General features: G+C 37.1%; 1 protein-coding gene across 2 annotated transcripts; it reads right to left on the reverse strand.

The window, feature by feature from the left end:
• Nucleotides 1-1143: 1143 nt before the first annotated feature.
• On the reverse strand, nucleotides 1144-21632 carry usp53b (ubiquitin specific peptidase 53b). Of its 2 annotated transcripts, none has more exons than XM_039612985.1 (17): nucleotides 21316-21632; nucleotides 20142-20344; nucleotides 19432-19592; nucleotides 19231-19323; nucleotides 18954-19088; nucleotides 18400-18513; nucleotides 18096-18178; nucleotides 15570-15675; nucleotides 14244-14390; nucleotides 13793-13942; nucleotides 13521-13689; nucleotides 8624-8746; nucleotides 7760-8483; nucleotides 5286-5347; nucleotides 3879-3957; nucleotides 2269-3110; nucleotides 1144-2139 (listed from the first exon to the last, which is right to left on the reverse strand). In XM_039612985.1, the coding sequence occupies exons 2-17, from the start codon at nucleotides 20233-20235 to the stop codon at nucleotides 2063-2065; spliced, it is 3159 nt and encodes a 1052-aa protein (XP_039468919.1). In that variant the 5' UTR covers nucleotides 20236-20344; nucleotides 21316-21632; the 3' UTR covers nucleotides 1144-2062. The 2 variants fall into 2 exon arrangements, with proteins under 2 accessions (XP_039468919.1, XP_039468920.1); XM_039612986.1 differs by having other exon boundaries at nucleotides 2290-3110; nucleotides 21316-21631.
• Nucleotides 21633-21943: the final 311 nt, after the last annotated feature.

Below are 21943 nucleotides of genomic sequence, written 5' to 3' on the forward strand. Positions count from 1 at the left end.
TATCGGTAATTTAGATATTTAGTTACTTTTTCCATTAAATATATAGGAAGTCTTAAAAATAGCAGGGATTTATAATTACTACAGCACAATCAAGTTGTTTAAAGGCAGTCTAGTGTATATCATTGTGTACTGTATCAGTGAGAGATAGACTGGACTGCCTGTGAAGTCCAAGTCTTGTTTTTCTTATATTTAAACAGTGTAAGTAAACCATGACAAATACAAGTAGAAACACACAAAAATCGAAATGACCAACACAAATTGCAAATGTCTGTCGGGTCAAACACGGCATACATACACAGCTAAATGTGTTCAGTGGGAGGAGTAAATACCTGGACAAAGGTTGCTGTGATAAAGATGTAAGGTGAAAAAAATATGTGTATATGGCATGATGGTTATAAAGAGACTTGGCAATCTAGTGAGTTGAAAAAAATATATATATATTGAGATTTGAAAAATGTGCATATAAAAAAAGGATCTAAAAACACCAAAACCTGCTCTTAAAGTAATTTTTTTTAAAGTGAATGCATAGTATGTCTCGGACAGTTTGTTTTCCAGCACATTGTTTGCATCATACATTTAGATTCAAAAACGTATGCATAACATAATATTATGTATTCTAGTGTGAGCAAGAGAACAACATTCAAGTGTTTAAAAGGTTACAAATTGCTATTTGATGACTTTGTTTTATTACAATTGAATAAAATCAAACAGAATGTTATGTTTGCTGGAGACAGTCCAGGATTATCATGCTCATGCTCAGGCTGTACAAACAGCTAGTATGACTCTGTAAAGGCCACATGCAGGTTTCAGAATATTAGTCTTACTATGAACAAGGATACTTGTGTTATGTTAAGTAGTATGGTTAATAGTTATGTCAGTTATATCAATTACATTGGCATTATTATGAAAATACCTGGAAATACAGACCTGCATTTAAATCTGCCTACTTTAAGAGGAAGACTGGGAAAAAATGGTTTTGACATCACTGGGAATTACAAAAAAAGGTTACAAGAATCAGCACTGAAGACAAGAAAACACAAAAAGGTTGCACGACTGTAAATGGTGGTTACTAAATAGCCCGAAGGTTGCCCTATAGACTGAATGACAATGCCAATAAAACCAACCAATAAACCAAGTTACACATTTTTTTCAAGGATGACATAAACTTGACCTTTACTGGGGGGTTTTTTCTCAAGTAAATGAACAATCGATCATCTTTTCCAGTACACTTTTTTTTTTTTTTTTTTAGCAAAAGACTGACTGGTACAGGGCAGGCCACAGTCATTCATTAACAGAATAATGTTGTAAAATAACTGCTAACTGATAACACTTAGAACACCTCAGTAAATAAATAAGAGTCATTGTTACAGTGTCTGTCCTCTGGTGACCTAAAGCCTCCAAAATGTGCATAAAACTCTTGAGGTGCTCAGAAATCATGAATAACTTTTCCAATCTTACTCCTTTGACGGGGTAATTAGATTAACTGCCTTTAACCTGCTGTCGATGAGGCCAACCTTTGATTTTATTGTGTTGTGTAGAATGACATCATAATCAGATAATGTATCTGTAGCATATCTTTTCATGTTAGCATGCTCTCATTTGTGATCACACTCCATTCTTTTACCGTACAGACCACAGCACATCATCTGTGATTCACCTTAATCTCTTTTGCCTTACCCTAAATATATTTGTATAGTTCAATTTCTGCAGCACTAGTGCACAAATAAAATATGTGCACTAAAATACAAATATTTTAAAACAGACATACGGTGATAAAAAGAATAAAAAATTCTTAGTGCAAACTGAAAACAGGGTTTGGTTGAAACTAAATCTTTGTGCAGCAACGCTACAAAACAAAGGAAGATACACGTGAAAGTTGATAATCCGTCAAGTCATACACAACAGCATTTAGAAATAGGTTTTATTTATGTGACAGGCTTGCATAAATAAGTTCCTCTCGGTTTGGAGATGCCGTGGCTTCCTGACATATTTCCATTCTGTAAACTCTTTGGCATCCAGTTAATACTGCCCATCCATGTAAACAAAACTTACCAAGTTACACTCATAAAAAACCACGTTCATCCAGTCCTTTCGCTGTCACTGGGTTCCATTTTGCAGTGGGTTTATTGCTATTATGGCCTGTGAAGGAAAAAAAAAAAAAGAGTTTCCTTTAAAAAAAAAACTTGTTTTTACGACAGTCATGTGTCACTGACACACCAACAAAGAAAACAATACGATATTGTCATTTTGTCCTTTCCAGTAACTTACTGGTTTTGTTTGGAGGCTTACTTGTTTCTGGTCTGGCTTTTGGCACATCTTGTGAATGTGTATCACTGTTATCTCGCCGCTCACTCGCAACCGCTGTCCGTGGCACCGTGGCAGAGAGGACAAGAGGCCTCTGGTTGTGGTACTTGAGACGGTATGTTTCCGTCATGCAGTTATCCACATTGAAGTATGTTGTCAGAGAAACCTCTTGAGCAGGCACTGCCTGTTCCATCCTGCATCCAGCTGCTCTTTCCTCGCTTTCACACGATGATGGGGTACTCCTTTCTGGGTCAGACCCCGACTTGGAGCTTGCATCTGAGAAGGTTCGGAGGCCCGACATGTCGGGCTTTCTGTGAGGACTGACGTAAGATGCGGGCGAAAGACGAGGACTTGATGGAAAAGGTTCTTGGAGCATCCTGGGACGAAACACTGGGTGGCCTGTTTCTCCTTGGTGAGGTGTCCGTTGGCTGGGTCGAAGGTGAGGCAACCCTGTTGTACCAAGCTGACGCTGGCTGTTCAGTTGAAGAGGTTCTGCCGTCACATTGCTGGGAGGGTGGTATGGCAGGCTTATATGGGGACACTGAGAATCAGAGGCTGTGGCCTCGCTGTTACTGGAGAGGTAAGTGCTTTCTCTGTCCTCTGGCTCAGAGAGAGCAAGATCATCAGAGCTGTTCCATTCTGAGCTGCTGGTTTTTGTAATGTGCCTCAGGTTTGTACTTTCTCCAGTGTGCCCTCTACAGTTTGTCATCTCCTGCTGCTCACTCTGCCTGCTATCCGAGCCAGGCGAGTTCCTCTCAGAAGACCCTGCTTTTCTGGAGGTACTAGACGTGTACTTTGATTTCCGTCTACAGAAAAAGGAAATTAATTAAGATGTAAAAACTTAAAATTCATGTATATTGTCTTAAAGCATTTTTGCTATATATTATTGCTATATTACATTTCAGTGTATTAACTTGGATTTATGCAAAACAACACACGTTGGGGTGCAAACTGAAGCAGCGCAAGTTTCCGACAACTTTTCAAACATCCAAGATCTACAACTCGTTGGCTGGCCTAATCACCGTAATCCAAACTACTCTGACATGTCACATGTATTTTTTTTTAAAGATATATTATACAACTGTACTTTTTCTCAAGTATCACTGATTTTCACTGAATGAAATGTCCAGGAATGTTCAGGAAGGAAGCTCAGCATCTGGTCTGGTTTGCTTTTTTTGTCAGCTGAATTTTGGGGAGGAGAAATTAAAGTTTCCATGACAGCAGTGCTGCAAAACATCTTCCGGTAGTTATGCACACATCTATTTTTGATGTGGAGGGCATTGATTGCAGGAACATAAGTTTCCAGAGGTACATTGTGTTTTAGAATCGCAGTGTTGACTTTCTGGCGCCATCCTTTTTAGGTCTCCTCTTCCATTTCATGTAGCTCTCTGTCTGTGTTCTCAGTTTATACTAATTATGCAATTTATTAATTTATCCAATATGACCCATTACACACTATAACCACAGTGCGAGTCATCCCTATATATACAGGTGGATTAAGTCCATCAACTTGAATTATTTTTTAAAAACTGAAGCCATTTTTATGTAATTCAAGAGAAACAACAAGAAACTACCTTGAACATGGACTGCTCTTTTGATGTGAATGTGAAACTTGATCATGGTTCTTTCCCTGAGGTTTAGGTTGATGTTTGCCTATAAAACAAAACAAAACAAAAAACAGGATCAAAACAAAGCAGTAAACTGAATAAAACAGGAAAGATCCAAAAAAGATAAATCCATTTTTTATATATATTTTTTTAAATTATTACACAGGGAAGAGCTATACAAATATTAAGACATGGAAAATCACAGGCTACTAAGAAACAATGAGAGGAAGTACCAGAACAAACAAAGAAAAAAACCCAACAAATTTATGTAGTGAGACTTCTTTTTTCCTCAGACAGTGCACACAATCATGCACTGTTGCATATGTTAAAAAGCAAAGCCAATCAAAACTCTAAACTAAGAAGGCAGCTGGGAGAAAATCATCTATGTCTGACTCTAAGGCTGTTGTCCTCTCAGGACACAAGGTGGCAGCAGCAGCAAGTTAATCTCACAAGACTTTCTCACAGCTGGATGAATCAGTCAGCAAGCTCCCTCCATGCACCAGCGCAGCAAGAGGCAGTGTGGTGCTGAATTCCTTCCCTTTAAAAATAGATGTGTTATTTTTTTCTTTGCTGTTGCCCTGGAGAGGTCCATGCAAGGATAAAAGCTCTAGCTGTTGGTTGGAAACACTGGCTCTGAACGCACATAGCCTCGATTAAGTATTGAGTGCAGCACACTCCTAAGTACAGCATGCAACAGAAAGATATTTATGACAATGCCAGCAGCCACGTCCAGCTGTGCTATCTGAACAAGCTTTGTGGGATTATCATCAGATTAATGCCTGTGCAGGACTGACTGGGTGAAGAGGTTAAATAAGCCAGTCCAAACTCAGAAATCAACATAGCCTATACAAGACAGGTTGCAGAAAGAAAGAAAGAAAGAAAGAAAGATGAACTTTTGAAAGTTCTTTACACACAGATCTAATCTAAGTTTATTTTTTCCTTGTAAATCTTTTCTTGTAAGTATTGCAAATATGTTAAAAAACATAACTGAGACCAAAGTCCTGTTTCAAACGTCACATTATATTACTTTCATTTTTTTACATGTTATGCTTTTTTTGCTTCCAAATCTACATTTAAAACATCCACATCATGTTTTTAAAGCACATATGACTTTGTTTTTGGGGGAAAAATTACATCCACCCACAACTTTGGTTTCCGTGCATACCTGTTATATAAAGTGGACTTGTTACATAGAATATGGCTGTTACAAACAAGTACATGCATGTTAACATTTTACCAAAAACTGAAAATTACTAATAGCAGGTTACAATTATGCACTGTGCTGTGGTTACTTCACACACTGCATTTATTACCAGCTAATTCTTTTACTGTGCCAGGAAAACCTGAGGAAGCCTTTAAAATCGTGGAGCTTACCGTTGTGTGGAGGTGAGGACATTATACTAGATTTTGCATCGCCTCCTTTTTGGTGCTGCTGGCTGAAAATAAAAGACAGCAACTGAGTGTGTTTTCAAGTGTAATACATAGCCAGCATAAAAACAAACAAACCCTGAAGCATCAAACTTTTACTCTTTTTCTGGCAAATAATGCACATCAATCCAGAAAATACCAGTAGTATGGCAGGACCAAAGACATATTCAAGGTCTACTGAGACTCTAATGCTCCAAAAAAGTCATTTTAAGACTAGAATTGACTTTAGATGGAATTGACTGTATAATTGTTGTTTTGAATCTTGTCTAGTTGACCCAATATATTGTCGAGCCTGTAAAAACGTATGATTGTTTTTAATTCTTACATTACATTCAAACTTTCATGTAGTTCTCAAGCTGTGCCATGTATTGTTCTACAAAATGACAAAAAAATGTGCATAAAAAGGCTGAAAACAGTAGTAGTCCATGGTACCCTTTCCTTTAAAGTTAAGTGTTTTTATTTTCAGCAGACATCTAAGGTAAATAACCAACCACTGAAAATGTCTATCGTTATTATCAAGTTAAAGCTGATTATTAATAGCAACATTCCTTCAGACCATTACAAAAATAATGCTTTGGTGAGTACCATCATTGATAACAGTCATGATATTTCAAGGATACCTTTGTAATATGATAGTGACTAAATGCGGTACTCAATAGGCTGTAAAAAATGCAGCTTTTATTAAAAAAATTATTATTCATAAAGGTGCTTATTATATTATGAGTCCTCCCATAAACCATACTCACTGATTTTTAAACAATAGGCAAAGACTTACAAACTGCAAATCGAACAATTATGGAGACATTTTTCATAATATTAATTTACAAAAACCAGATGATTTCCTACCTTAAATACCTTCTACTCAATATAATTACATGCTTAAATACAAGTATTTTAATAGTTTGCTTTTACTTGCATGAGGCATGTTCATATTTTAATATCTCCGTGTACAGACTGCAAATTTAGAGAGCATTTACACATGCATTTCTTTTTAAACTTTCTTTCTAAACATTTCTTTTTAAGTCCTTTTTAACCATACAATTTTGGGTTGAATGCGACCTTTAAACAATCAATATTTATGTCAAATAAAGTTATTAACTGATGGATGATTTGAAGCCTTGGTGAACGCAAACAAATTGAGGACCAAATTCTCACAGTGTGACTGCTTCTCTACATACACAAAACAACCAATCAAAACATACCGAGTAATGAAAAGTGCCATTTGAACAAGATTTAGAATGAAAACCACTCAAAGATGGCTTTCAGTGATTAATAATTGCTTGTTAAATATACAGCCAAAATTGTTTTCTAGCTTCCACGTTTGCTTATGTATTGTACATATGTGCATTTCTGTGTCTGCTGCTGGCATCCTCCACACACTCACCCTTTAAAGTGTACATGGGAATAGAGTATTAAAATAAACTTCCCTTTTTTAGATTCTGGGAAACTTTTATAAATATAAAATGTCAGAGAATAAAAAAAAATAATGGAAAATGTCCTGTGTCCTGTCAAAGGTTTTTAAGGTGTCTCTTTTATAATTATGGCGCTCACTGTGGATCCAAATGGATTTAGCTAGACCTACTCCAGCTGGACTCAGTCCAGGTACACTGCAGTGAGCGGCGTCCATCTCAGTCTATGGAGAAAAAGCTTTTTTGTCCACAACACAAAACGTGACCAGTGGACAAGTGGAAAAAATTAGTAAGCGGCGGAATATATCCAGCTCTCTTAAAATAACCATAGATGCAAAAGGAAAAAAAGAGTGCGCGTGACTATGAAACAAAAATGTGCAGAGCAGCATTTTTAAAACACATAAGCTAAAAAGATGGACAACACAAGTTTGTTTTTTCTGTTTACATTGTAACGCCAATTGTGTGTTTTTCATAATAGTTAACAAACAGAAATGCTAGTTATTGTCACTGACAAAGAACTTAACATATTCTCAAGATGTCTATTAATGAAGGTTTTTATCCATAGTGTATTATTGCCACGGTAACGAGCTGAATCGAGAAGAAATCGTTTTATTAGATTCACACATGGTACACATTTCGCAGTGCAGGATGAGTTATAAACTTCTTTTGGTTTTCCAGGAAAAGATAGGCCTTAAAATACATTTTTAACATATACAAAACTACTTTTTGTCATTGTTAATATAGGCTTATTGGTGCTTTTAGAAAAAGATATCTGAAAATGTGATTTCTGGGCCAAAGTGTTCTAGCTAGGTCATCAAAATGTCCTTTTATCACATGTACTATTTTAATGAGAAAATTCATAACAAAAGATTCACTTAAATCTTACTCTATTTCAAGAGATCTTATGATGTTGCCTATTAAATAAACTATTTATGTACACAGCATGCTGGCGATTTGCCGCAGGTAAAATTAAAATGACAGTATCTGTCATAGTCATCACCTGAGTCTTACCTTTGCAGCGGTACCTCCGCTGTTGATCTCTGGTCTTTTACAGCAAAGCCATCGACCCCAGGAGAATCAGGATTGGTGGAGCCACTGCTGAGTCTATCACTGCTCTCATAGCCAGACTCTGTCCTTTGAATGGTCCAGGTATCACTACGCAGAAGAGTCTTTGGGCCCCCCTTTAGTTTGCTGCCCCTCTGGTAGTTTGCTCTGCTTTCTGACTCTACAGAGCTGTGGCTCTCAGTCTCAAGCCGCTGCTCGTCCTCATAAATCGTCATTAAACATTTCTGTTTCCGATCCTCTCTGGTTCGGACATATTCCCGCTCGCGATCTCGGCTTTGTTCTGGGTGCACCCTCTCGTGCGACGGAGGCTTACTGCACCGCGGGCTGTCATGTTGCTGCTGACGCCGCTGCTCTAGTTCATTCAATACTGTGTCCACGTTTAACACCTCCCGAATAGGTCTCCAAGTAGACTTAGACTTATTGCGACTTCCTCCACTCCCACCTTTTTCCCATTGTTCATGGGTGCCATCCTGGTCATTGTGACCTGGGAAATTATTAGTTTTCCGACTATGTCCACCACTCTGTGCACCAAAGGACTGTCCATGTGGCTCCTGAGATCCTCTGCTTGAATGGTTTAATGGCTTCTCATTACGTGGATAACTTTTTGATTTTTCCACAGGAGGCCCTGGACCATTCTCTGGTGGAGATGAAGGTCTTGCATGCGTCATATCTAAGAACAGTGAACACAGATTATTTGCAGAATATCTCATGTAAAGCCCATGCAGTCTGCAAATTTGTCTTTGTCCTCCCAGATTTACACTGTTACCCTTATAACTAGAGAACATGTGCTATGTGCACACAGCCCTCTACCTTTGTTTTGTGATGGTTCAGTTCTTCGATGACCTCTGTCTTTTTTTGATGTTTCACCTGGCCTCTGCAAATTCTCCATGAAAGTTTCCTGAAATTTGTTAGGACTGCCAAGAGGATGTTTTACTGTTGAGGAAAATAAATTAATCAAATGACAGGACTGTGGTTTCTCTACAACACAGAAATTATACTGTTTTTGACAAATAATTTGGAATATTTCTGGCTCTCAAACAACTAAAAGAGTGTTAAATAATTACTCTGAGCCATAAACTACCTTTAGCAAGGTTAGTTCCCATGGCCCATATTTAAAAGAAAGAAAGAAAGAAATAACAACTAAAATGAAAAACTTTAAAGATTTGTATATATTTTAACTCAAGACTACAGTCTATACAAAAGACATTATTATGCTTTTGACCAACAGTATGTATGAGGTAACCACAACTCTCCAGCATCACAAATATTTTGGCAAAGAGACAATAAGAGTACCTTACTCAAATGTGCATTCGCACTTTGAGTAGGGTGCTCTATCTTTTTATTTCTGCCAGGACGTTGGGGATGTAGCCACTGGCCAGTGACTACAGATGTTTCTCATGTGGTCACATTGATCGAACGTCCATATTGGTCATGAAACAACCACCGACAGCGGGAGAAAAATGTAAATCCCTGAACTGGTTAACAAGTGGTTTCTGGATTTTGCCGGTTATTACTAGGTGAAACTGGTCACAAGAGAGTGCTGCTTGTCAATTGTTTGATTGTTACCAAATGCCCACAGTCGCCTGTGGTTTGCATGGAAAATGTCTGCATTGTCTGCAAGCACTCACAAGCTACTAATCTACTGCAGTCTACATGCTCCAGAAGATGCAACACTGATTTTGAAGGCAAATGTTTCAATACAGCTCCAAGAGTAGCCGGGGAACATCTGCCAGTGTGTCAGTGTGCTCAATGCAAACTATGGGTAACCAAAGCAATCTTAAAGAGGTTTTTGCCAATTACTCAGGAAATACACATGGTTGCTAGGTGGTTACAGACCAGTTTTTAGGCCTGCGTGATTTAGGCCTGTGGGCTATTCACTTAATCTATGATCGTCATCATGACAGTCACATGTCCAAAGTGGGCAGACAAGTCAACATGACGTAATTAGCAGTCATGTATCTGCAAAACCTCAATATCATTTTTTGATCTATTATCCATAAGATGTGAAATCCTGTGCAAACAATTATTCAACAGCAACTGGACAAACTGTCTGGTTAAACAAAAACTGGTTGCCTTATGGTCTTAGTACACCCTGAATCTCATGATAAGACAGCAGTGTTAATCTGTTTGCACAATTAGTGGCTGTAAATTCATCCATGGGCTATGATTTACTCATAGAAATGACTCCTTTTGCATTTTTTCCTATGCCATATAATTATAAGAATTAGTTATGAATCAAGTAAACGGTATTGCATGAGAAAAATGTTAGAAGGGCTACTTTCATTATTAAATCATAGTCCATATAAAGTACACAGTAGATGCACCATTCTGCCGTTGCTTCTTGCCAATGGGGAAAGAGACAAAACAAAGAACAGATGCTGCATCATTAACTTTGGTAAAATACACAACTGCTGCCATGGCTGCCCACCCTGTGGTGTTTCTTTGCCTTTTGTAGCAAATGGGTCACTGTGAGAAACAGTGCTGATGTGAACTGCGAACATCTGGCTTTTTAATGAGCATGATCACCTAACAGTTTCCACTGTCTTTTACTTTTGTAACTCAGCTCTTCTCTTAGTTACTTTGCTTTTTGCAGCACTGTCTCTTTCTTTGTATGTGTACTGCGCTTTAAGCAGAGGCTTAATTTTTATTTTTTATTATAAGATCTACATTAAAACATAATACAATTATTACACTACAAATATTTATAATGCGGTGAAGGAAATATTCTGAGGATTATCTGAAACATGAGGTGAAATATTGCATAATACTGTGTGCATGCAAAGCTGGATGTTACAAAAGTGGTGAGTAAGAGCAGTGAGTAAACTGTCATATACTGTTCATGCAGCCCAATGTTGGCATCGAAGGACTTCGACTGTTCCAAGCATACTATACAGTATATGCAGCAAAGTGCTGTTTAATTTAATAAAGCAACTTTTATCTTGTGTCTTGAAATGATAGAGCAAATTTGTAATGAAAGCATTAAACCACAAAACATTTCTTGGTTTGCTGCTTTAGTTTGAATGAGCATAAAGTACTGTACAGGACTGAAAACTCACTCCTAAAAACTGCACATCAAATTAACAGGACAACAGACAAAATATGATCACATTCAATGAAAGGATAATAAAAAAAAAACTGAGCCATCTGAGTGTGAAGCAAATGCATCAACAACTTACTTTGAATGTCATAAAAACAAAAATCCTGTCCCATGCCAAAATATCTGGGCTCCACATTAAAGCAAAAGAATCCATCTAAACAGGAATGGTGCCATTGCCAAAACCCCAAGCTTATAAATTAATGGAGGCAAATGTTGGAAATGTCCATGGGAGGAGTGAGAACTGTGGAGCAGGGGCATGAGTGCGTTTGGCCACAGGAGCGGGGATTAGGGAGCGAGGCGTGGGTGGTAATCTGCGTGCAACAGAGGCATCATCCTCATGTCAAGCTCAAGCCAGCACATAGACCAGGACAATCTTTCCGCCTGGGGTTTAACGGCATCACCCCGACGCAAACCATAACTGTAATTTGTGATTGAATGAAATCACCACTGTCATAGATACTGTTAAATTTTACCTGATGATACTTTCACAAAGACAATTCAAATGCTGAAACAGACTAGGCTTTTTGGAAAAGAAATTACTAACGAATTGAAATGGATCAGCATTCTGATCCCTATCATGCTCTCTTATGTCGCAGCTTCATTTCACTTTAAGTTCCCGGACAAGCCAAGGGGAATCTCTGTGATTGCAGCCTGGTGGACACTAAACCCTATTGTTGCACAAAACTCATTGTGTAAGTGTAAGGTTTGCTTAGATAAATCATACGCACACAGCAAAAAACACACTGCAGTTTTTTAATCTAAGCTAACAGAGAGAGCACACTGCATTTTACTCTGAAAATAACACTGAGCTCAACATTATGTAACTAAAGCAAAATTCAAAGAAACAAAATTCCTTTAGCTGGCTAAAAATATTACGTATTACTATGTCAGAGGATTATTTTACTCCTTGCTGTATGTCCAGGTAGCTTTTAGAAAGCTAATGTTAGCTGTCTGTTAGCAAGCTACTGTAGTTAGTTAAGGCATTTGCAAACATAATAACATGAATCATAGTTTTTTTTTTAAAACAATCCAGAGTCCACTATTAGCGAGTTACATATGTGTTACCTTACTTCAAAAAAATAGCCTCACACTGCCATTTGAATATCACCGTTAAAATACACGATGCTAAAATAGACATAGGTCACATCAAGTGTCAGGATCCCACAATTTTTCTATTCTTTCTTGTTTATACAAAAAAAACTGTGCATCCCACTCCACAGCATCTATTAGGCACTTATTAAATTAATCAGATAGAGTTGATATGGAGGCATCTTTACACAATCAGAACTCAGTGTAGAGCCATGAATTGTTGTCTCCTTCTGTATGGGTGGGAATTAACTTCACTCTATGCTATATGAGAGGACATTTGAGTTTGTGAATGTGTGCGCACATGTGTGAAATTTCACATACCCCTTTTATAGTGTGAAGAATCAGTTAAGACTCACCCGGATATTAGCTGCCTAATATTACCTCATTCTTTTCACACTAGTGTTTCAGTAAAACCACCATTCCTTTTTGGAAAGTTTGTATGTCTAATCTGAGGTCACAAAAAGTTTTATGGTCATTTATCATGAATCTCCTGTTCCACCACGCGCTTTACTAGATTGAGATCTGGTGACTGTGGAGGCTATTTGAGTACAGTGAACTTAATTTACTGTTCAAGAGCCAGTTTTCAATGATTTGAGCTTTGGGACATGGAATGTAGTGGAGGTAGCCATAAGAGGATGGGTGCTAAGGGGTTCAAAAAGTGTGCCTACACCATTACACCACCACAATGATGGTTCACTGCTTTCATGTCGTTTACACCAAATTCTGAGCCTACCATCTGAATGTTGCAGCAGAAATCAAGACTCGTTAGATCAGGCAAAATGTTTTACATTTTCTATTGTCCAATTTTGGTGAACCTGTGCAAACTGAACCCTTGAGCTCCTGTTCTTAGATTTTTAGATACTTTTCTGCATACCTTGGTTGAAACTTGTGATTATTTCACCGACTGATGTCTTCCTGTTAGCTTGAAACAGTCCTCTGACATCAACAGGGCATTTTGTCCCAGAGAAGTGCTGCTCACTGTGAATTTTCTTTTATTTGTCATTTTATGTAAACAGCAGTTTTGCACTTGAGGAAGTAAAATTTATTGTATATAAAAATTATGTCAGAAACATTTAATGCTTTGATTAATTACAGGTAGTAATCAGGACTTAACTGCAGATTATCCCTAATCTGACTCGGGGTAGGCCATTAATTAATCTCATGAATTTACTGACAGTATTTGCCAACAGTCCAATAATCATTAATACATTATTTAGTTTCTCAAGTTAGTAAATGCAGGATAACTGATTTTAGGCATTAATGTATAACCAAACGATCTTGATGTAGAAAAATGAAGGGATGAACTGAAAGTAGGTCTATACTATTCAAACCATAAATACAAGCATTTCTGAGGCAGAGTTGAACATGTTTAGAATGGGAAGATATAGTTGACAGTAGGAAGACATCACCTAATATATATTGTGGATTATCCCCCATATATATATATGTGTGTATATATATATATATTTACATATAATTATATATCTATGAGAAGTTATAATAAGTGGAAGGCTGTCTTACCGTTCATGTCACCGTTTACTTGGGCTTTGTAGCGGGGACACATGGTGGTCTGCCTTGGTGCATCTTCATTAGATACAGGACTGCCCTCGGGGTTGGTGTAAAATAAAAGAAGCGGCTGGAAATGTCCTCTAATACATTTAGAAGCAACATCTTTCCATTTGGACCCAATCTGAAAAAAAAAAGTGAAAATAACTGAGTAAGAGCATGTAACACAGTAGAAGGTAATACACTTTTGAAAAGGGGTAAGGCGGATTAATGGCAGACATCCTAACCTCTTTCACAGTAGCATCATCGAAAAACATCCATTTTGAAGATTTGGTGTGATAGGCAAAAGCTGAGTAATGTTTACTCGCAAAACAGATCATCCCCACCAGATGTAGCTCACTCCGTTTAGCATTTTCATCAGTGACTCGGTTGAAAAGCTGAAAGAGAGCAAATTGAAGTTTGATGGTTTTGTGCCAGATTCTAAATCCTATGAAAATATCAGTTATTTCTGTGACTTCCGTGGCCAGTTTAAAGATTACAGCATGCTGACCTTCATTTATATGATATTAAATGATAAAATTGGCAAATATCTTTTGATATGTACATTTGTAACAAGACTTTTAACACACTGGACAAAAGTACAAAAAGTACAATGTTTTTTTATCTATAATAATCTGATGGATTTCCATTTGTTATCAGGTTACTGGTAACTCCATTCAGCCTTTGACTTGGTCTTACCCCACACAGGTTCAAACGTGGGCTAAGGGACCTAATGACATCATCTGTAAGATCAGACTGCTCGGCGTCCCATACGAATCCAATCGTCACAATCTCTGGACAGTTCATTAGGACGCGACGGATCTTGATGCTCTGACCACAGTTACTCTGCATAACAAATAATGCATTTAAGGATAAAAACAACTGGGCATAGCAATTTTTCATTGTCCAGTAAAGTCCAGTAAAACTATATAATCTTTCTATTAGAAAAAAAAATGTATGTTAGCATTTAAGATATGCAGTAATGGGAAATGTGACTTTTTAATGGGCTACTAGTTTAGGCAAATATGCTGTCATTTCTAACTCTGAGAAAAACCCACTCTATTGGATGTTTTGTAATGAGTTTTTTAGTGATAAAGTTGTAATAAAGTTGTTTATAACAGACTTTACCAAAATTGCAAAATACTTTAAAACAGCAAACAATAAAAACAAAGATGCAGACACTGGTAAGGGAAATGGCAAAGTTCTTCACTCAAAATAATAAAGGCATTAAATAAACAAGACAAGAATGAATAAACAAGACGCACGATAAAAAAAAATGAAATGACTGCGTGTAAATAAAACACTTATAATGTGGCTGAAAGTTTTGAATTGTTTTACAATTTGATTGAGGCTAGCTGTTCTGCTTATATAACCCTCACTGAACACATCTCACTGTTGGAAACCAACATAAAAAAGCAAACGTGAACTTTTCTTACTAACTTCTTTTAAGCAAATTTCCCCAAATGTCAGAGTCATAGGTTGTGTCTTTCTGAGGTATAAACAAAAAGATGAAATAAACTGAAACGAAATTAAAGTGACTTAAATATCATCATTAGAATATTGCAAAGGCATAAAGCAGCCAGAGAGCATGGGAAGAGTACGGGTTTAAGGGAACACAGCACTGTGCTTTAACTGATGCACACTGAAAAGGAAGACAGCGGTAGCAAATACAGATGAGAGAAAAACAGTGGATAAGCCCTTACCGCTATTTATATCCTAACACTAGTCTGGCATCGTCTCCTTCCGGTCGCTTCAAGTGCAGTGTCACAGCAGAAAGCACAGAGTGTACTCTGCACAGTTGCAACAGTCATTTTTGTGTCCATTTTAAAGTATCATACTATCTGTTAAACTGAATGCCTAAATTATTCATTTATAGCTGCGTCAAACAAATCAGCATTTGCTAAAGGTTAAATTAAGACAGATGTTCTTACCAAATAGCAAAACAGGGAAAAGGTACTGAGCCACCAATTTTCTAAGAAATATTACCACAGTAAAAGGAAAAGTGACAGCAAATATGGAACATACCGGGCAGCTTCGGAGGTCACCTGTGTTGTTTGCTGCCTGCAGCAATTCTCCAAACATGTCTGACCTTAGCCGCTCGCTCTTCCCCAACATGCGATCAACCTGTTGGCTGGGTGCAAAAACAGAAAATGCATCAACTAATATTTTGTTCCCATCCGATGTATAACATTAAATACCAAAAAGTGTGAATCAGAAAATGTGATCCAAACAATAAATCTGATACAAATTCTGTATTTAAGCAGATAATAAAAATAATTTATGCTATTTATTATTGAGGTTGTGCATTTTATTACTTTTTGTCTTTGTAAGGTAGAGTGTGCAAAGCCCAGGAAACACCTACTGATAAAATGCAATAGACTACAGCTAAAAATCCCCTCTGGACAAATTTGAAGAAATATGAAAATACTTTTCCATTAAAAAACTGTGCAAACTGTGACTGTGCAATTATTTAGCAGGTAACAAACCATCTAATACATCTCTGAAAGAGTAATTGACTCTGCAAACAATTTAAAAATTCACAAATCCTGCATGAATGTACACACATCTCATACTTACATAGAGTAGAAAGAGAATGTAAAAATATCTTTCCAGTAAACTGTGAATGAGGGTGTTTTGTTTTTTAACACACAAAGTGAAGGCTAAATATACAAAGGAAATCACAATAGCAACCATAATTGTTTCTGGTGGAAGGTGACACTGGACTGGATTGGAAAATGTTGAGGTTGTTACGATATTGGAATTTCAAACTTCATAGCAATACCCAGCAAAATACTGGATACCACTTTTTTACCATAAAAAGAAATACAAAATTAATCAATGACAACACTATTTTTAAGTTGTCTGAAACAGGACAAAAAACTGTGAGTTTAGAAATTACAGATATTTTAAGACTTTCGTTGGTAGTGCAAAAAAGCAAAAGACATATTTTTAAATTGTCTGAAGTAGTGCTGTGCTTCAGGTGACGGCACTATATACTGCTGATCAGGGGGACTTTGTAAGGTAGGCTGCCAATGTTTCTATGTAACTGATGTAGACTTCTCTCGGTTTCAAATTGTGATTTTTTGTCAGATTTGTTTTTAGTGTTATCCTAGTGTGTTTAGTGTATTAAATAAACTTTACTTACTTACTTATCCTGATAACTCAGGTTGTCTAGTAATAATACACACAGGCAGGACTGATAAGGTTTGTTTCCTAGCTTCCACATGAATATTACTGTTTTATTTTTAACCACAGCTGCTGCCTTAATGACAACTTAACAGGTTGATAATGTGGTTATTGGGGGATTGCTAATAGTTAAACAGCTAACATTAATGTGTACGTTGGTCAAGTTAACGTTTATAACTGTTTAATATTTAATGTTGTTGAAATGGGAGCTTCACCAACCTCTGAAAGTGAGTAAAGCAAATATGGATCAAGACATATTAAGTTTTGTTATCATTAGTATATGAGTACTGATTTTTTTGACAACCCTAGACAAGGTCAGTCACTACTAAACATTTTTTATCTTTATGGATCAACAGTTTGACGTGGGCAGCGTTAGAGTTGTGGCCACCAGGTGTATATATTCATTCACTAGGTGTATATAATTAGCAGGGTGTTATTTAGCAGCCATTTTGGGGTTTTAAGAAACAAAAAGATTAACACAGAAAATTTCAAACAGGGATAAAGTGATTGTAAAATTCTTGGGCAATGTTTGAAATTTAGCTAATATCAAGTTAATGCAGATGTCGATATCTATACGTTTTTATGCATTTATTCCCCAATTGGTGGAAAAGAAGTGAATTAATTTTCTAAACAACTATTACTTTAATAAATAACGATTTTAAGTCTTTCAGCTTTTCATCTCACCATCTTTTAAAATGAATGTGGCAATATGAGCGAGCTAAGCTGTTCAACCTTTATTGCTATATGTCTTCTATCCATCACGTTTTGTTCCATAATGATTTAAAAGCACAAAAACATTTATAATATATTAATTTCAATTTAATAACGCTAGCTTGGAAATAAATGAATGCAAAGACACTATTATTGATTTCTCACACCATTAAGATGGTGTGAGAAATTGATGGAAGTTTGTTTCTGCCACTGAAAGTCAAACTTTTTGGTTGTTATCTTTAAATTTCAACTTAATAATTCGAAATTATGGTTAGGGTTAGGTCTGAGACTCAGTAATTCAAAATGCTGAAAAAATAAGAAAATAAATTATTACGTTTCAATTTAGAGATAATAAGCTAGAATTTCTTTTTTGTTAGGTGCAGGAGAAAAAAGTCAGAAACAATCTTCAACATATTTGAACTAAAAATTGTGACTATAATAAACCACAATAGACTTGCTGATAATGACCAGCCTTGGATTTGTAATGTGATGACTTGATTAAAACTTGTAACCATCATAAAATCAGGTGATTTTAGTATTTTAGCATTGGTAGTATTTTGACATTTAAATTGGGTTTACTGCTTTGGCCTGATTTATTTAATTTCTAATCAATCAATATCAATATCAATATTTTTTTATCAATCGAGTACTTACCATAAAGCAGTAGTGGAGACATAATGTACTAATTCTGTGAATGGGTGTGGGTCTGACGATGCACCACAACAGCGACACACAAACTGCAAAACAAAAGCTGTGCATCATTCTACTGTTTCAAGTTTACACTCTAGCATGTTAGATGCATATTTCTAACAAGAAACCATCTGTATGACTCTTTTTATTATTTCAATTTATTCATTTAAAACTGACCAACTTAAAATTATGCCCTTCTTTTGCACAAGGCAACGCTATTGTGTAGTTTTTTTTAATAACACATAGTAGTTTTTACAAGATTACTCACTTGCTCATAAAGCATCATTGCAAACTTCTGATGGGTGATGCAGGATTTGGATGAGCATGAATCAGTCGCTGTGTCTGAAACTATGTGTAAATGAATTCGCTCCAAGATGTTCTCCTATTATGTATGAGAGCAGATACAGAGGCAACGATCAATACAAAGAACACAGCACAGGTGCGTAATTGTAAACACAAAAGTTGACGCAGCAAATGAGAACCACTGAGTAACACTTCACGTAAGCGTGTATTTAATACTCCTCAAAAACGTAACTATGGTGATCATGTACCAACATTTGGACCAAAAATCATAAAGGATGATAATTTGCAAGCAGGTGATAACATTTTTTCTCAAAAAACTCTTAAAGTTAAACAGTTTTGATGTTTAATTTTTTTTTAAAAAAAATCCCCAACCAAAAAACTCTGACAGTCTTTTAATGTTCCTATTTCTTCTTTCTTTTCTTCAGTAACACAGTAATACTCTTTAACACTCAGTTAGTGTGGAAAGGCAAGCTGAATATTATTTTTGATTGTAAAGCAAAATGCACGGTGTCAACGTACAAAGCACTCAGCAGCATCATCCATCAGCCCAAGCTGGAAGCGTTGCTCATCCTTAAAAGTTTCAGCAAGGGCGTTACGCAAGCTGTCGGAGGGAAGCACCCGCTCTCTGCTCTGCTGAAACTGGCTGAATATACTCTGAAAAAAACATCATTAGTTGCATAATTAATTATTAGTTTGCAATGCAGATATTGCATGTATGATCAGACAAGAATTTAATCATGGACAAAACTAATTTAAAAAGAAGAACAATGACTTAATGAATTAACACTAAATGTACCTTTAAAGCGCAGAAAATGCAGGCATCACCGAGACAAAAGTGACCTGAGAGCTGCCTCAGACTTCTCCTGAAAATGTCCAGCTGCCAAAGCACCTGTGGGGGTCCAATCAACCACACACACATGTTCAAACAAGGACATAAACTGAAAAAGAGTGTTAGAGTTACCCAGAAATCTAAACCTAATTAAAACACGGTGCGCACCTGAACAGCGCTGTTTAAGAAGCAGCTATTCTGGCCGGGCTCATTCAGCAGGCCTTTGGTGAGTGCGAGGGACAGCATGCTCCCAGGCTGGTAGGATTTCTTCAGGCCTCCTCCAGGTTTTTTGAACATCTTCACCCATGCCATGGAATTATTGCCTGCAGCTAAAGGAAAAGAATAACTTTTTAAATTAAAACTTCCCAAAGTTATTCTCTCTATACAAATCAACTTTTGACTTACTTTTTGTTCTTATTACCAACCAATGATGCAACTCTAAGCTATACTTTTTAATAGGTAATCAGTAATTAACAAAATACTAGATCAATTTAGCACCATCTACATTCTTATCTCCTTATACTTTGTTCATCTGCCTTTGTCCCATGTACTTATAGTTGGTGCTCAGTAGGTTTAAATATAATATATTATAATAGATATTATATTTTGTTGTATTTTTTTGGTGGTAGTGTTGTAAATAAAAAAAGTACCTTGAAAAAGAAACAACTGATGTCAACTCAAAACACACCACCACCCAGATTTCTGTCAATTTAAATGCAGTTGCAGCTAAACTCTAGTATACCTACAGTAATAATATTTATTGCATACTGTAATGGAGGCCCTGCTTGAAAATTCAGTTAATCTTGGACACAGTGTTCATTACATCACTAATGCAAATGACTGATTTGGTCAGACGCCAGATGAATCCTGTGAACTACCTTCTCCAGAGTTGGGGGGAGACTTGCTGCAGTTGGACATGTTGGGACGAGGGAGATAGTGAGTTGGTCTGGCCATGGGCTCCAACCATTTCATCCCCACGCGCCTCCTGAGCGGTTTGTGGAAAGCATTGTCAGCATCAGCCACAAGGCAGCCTCAGACATGTGCTGCCCGACATTGAGTGCTACTGGACAAAGTCTGTGGACTGAGGAAGGGGGAGAAAAGGTGTAATATTTTTAACAGGCTGAAATATTGCCAAATACTGAGAAAATATTTTATTATGGAATTCTTTAAGCTTAAACACTAAATAAAATACAGATATAAGATAAAATAAACAACAATCCAGAGACACTTTCTTGTATCTTACTTACATGATCCGACTTTACTCCTTTCATGTCTCTGGAATAGTTTAATTTCTTATGAATATAGTATGAAATTACAATGAATGGCTACAGAAGGAAAGTAGTAAATAACAGTGTGGTACATTTTAAAAAGACAAAACATTTCATTTTAAAGCTACACACATACATGCATAAAAAAATCAAAACACAAATAAATGAATCGTGACTTGTGCAAGATCCCTCATTTACATGTCTATACACAGGCGAATAAGTTATTATTTTAAATAGTATATTATTGGTAAATGCTATTGTAAAAGTGACATAGCCAATATGAAATACATGCTGAAACAACATTGATTCCAGGACATTAATTTCATCCTGAAGTCAATGTTTGGTAACAAACTCAACAGTGTCATCATATATTCTAACGTTTCAGTGGCCACATGTGTTTGTTGCAACCCTCTCTGACACCATGTGATGCCTGTATAGGCCTATACGTGTACATAAGCGCCCATCTTTTCTGTCGGGTTCATGAAGAGGGCATGCATCCTCCTTCACTGAACGGGATTTGTTGACCTGATCCTTGGTCCTGTGTTTCCCTGCGATAACAACCTACCCACACTACACCCACCACCCAGAAAAATAAATAAATAAATAAATAAATAAATAAATAAAGCTTCGACGTTCCCACAGTAGAGACACGTTGCCAGTGTTACACAGCCTTACGCTGTAGATTTTACTGTATATGGGAGCAGCTCCCGGTCTGCCACTGTATCATAAATATGCCGCAACTTGCATTCATGCAGTGGGAAAACAAGCGCTCTTCCACACTCACCTTAAAGGGGAGTCGGATATCGGATAGTTGTCTCTCCTCTGCGCTGAAGGCGCAGAGCGGTCCAGCTGTCAACGCAAAAAAAAAAACCCCAAACAGCCCACGATTGGTCGGTGAATCCTGCAAATAAAACTGCCCAGAAATGACTGCAGATAGGTCCACGTAACGCTGTGCAGCATTCCCAACCCCTCCGACACGCACACGAGCGGCAGCCCGAGCCCCTGCTTCCCTGCTTGATAGCGCACTCAACGCAGGACAGTGTTATTTCACTGGAATTAGTCCCCCCCTCCCCCGCGCCCTTTTTTTTTTTTTTTTTTTTTGTAAAACGGGGCCGATGATGGCCTGTACCAGAATGTCCGACGCGGATTAGTGATGTTTTGAGACTTGAGAGGTCAAACTCCGCCCCTAGTGTAGCCTTAAGTGCACTGCTGCTGTATTGCAATCTTCAATCCCTGCATGGCAAACTGTGTGCTGGCGGAAGGTCAGACTTCCAACTTGTCATGATGATGATGAGAGAAGACATCACATGACTGCACTGGTTTCATAATCATGCAGCACTGTGGGGACTAACCCCTGCCTGCGCTGTGCAGCACAGGCTCTCATTCAAATAAATTAAAAAAAAAAAAAAAAG

Source organism: Oreochromis aureus, linkage group 6 (assembly GCF_013358895.1).
Source record: "Oreochromis aureus strain Israel breed Guangdong linkage group 6, ZZ_aureus, whole genome shotgun sequence".
NCBI classification, from domain to species: Eukaryota; Metazoa; Chordata; class Actinopteri; order Cichliformes; family Cichlidae; genus Oreochromis; species Oreochromis aureus.

What these genes read in the sequence shown, in the direction of transcription:
- usp53b (XM_039612985.1), bottom strand. Translation starts at nt 20,235, where the DNA reads ATGAAATGGTTGGAGCCCATGGCCAGACCAACTCACTATCTCCCTCGT. An exon ending in CAATGATGCTTTATGAGCAA is followed by an intron (nt 18,179 to 18,399) that starts GTGAGTAATCTT and finishes TTTGTTTTGCAG; the next exon opens with TTTGTGTGTCGCTGTTGTGG. An exon ending in GCGGAGGTACCGCTGCAAAG is followed by an intron (nt 5,348 to 7,759) that starts GTAAGACTCAGG and finishes TTTTATTTTCAG; the next exon opens with CCAGCAGCACCAAAAAGGAG.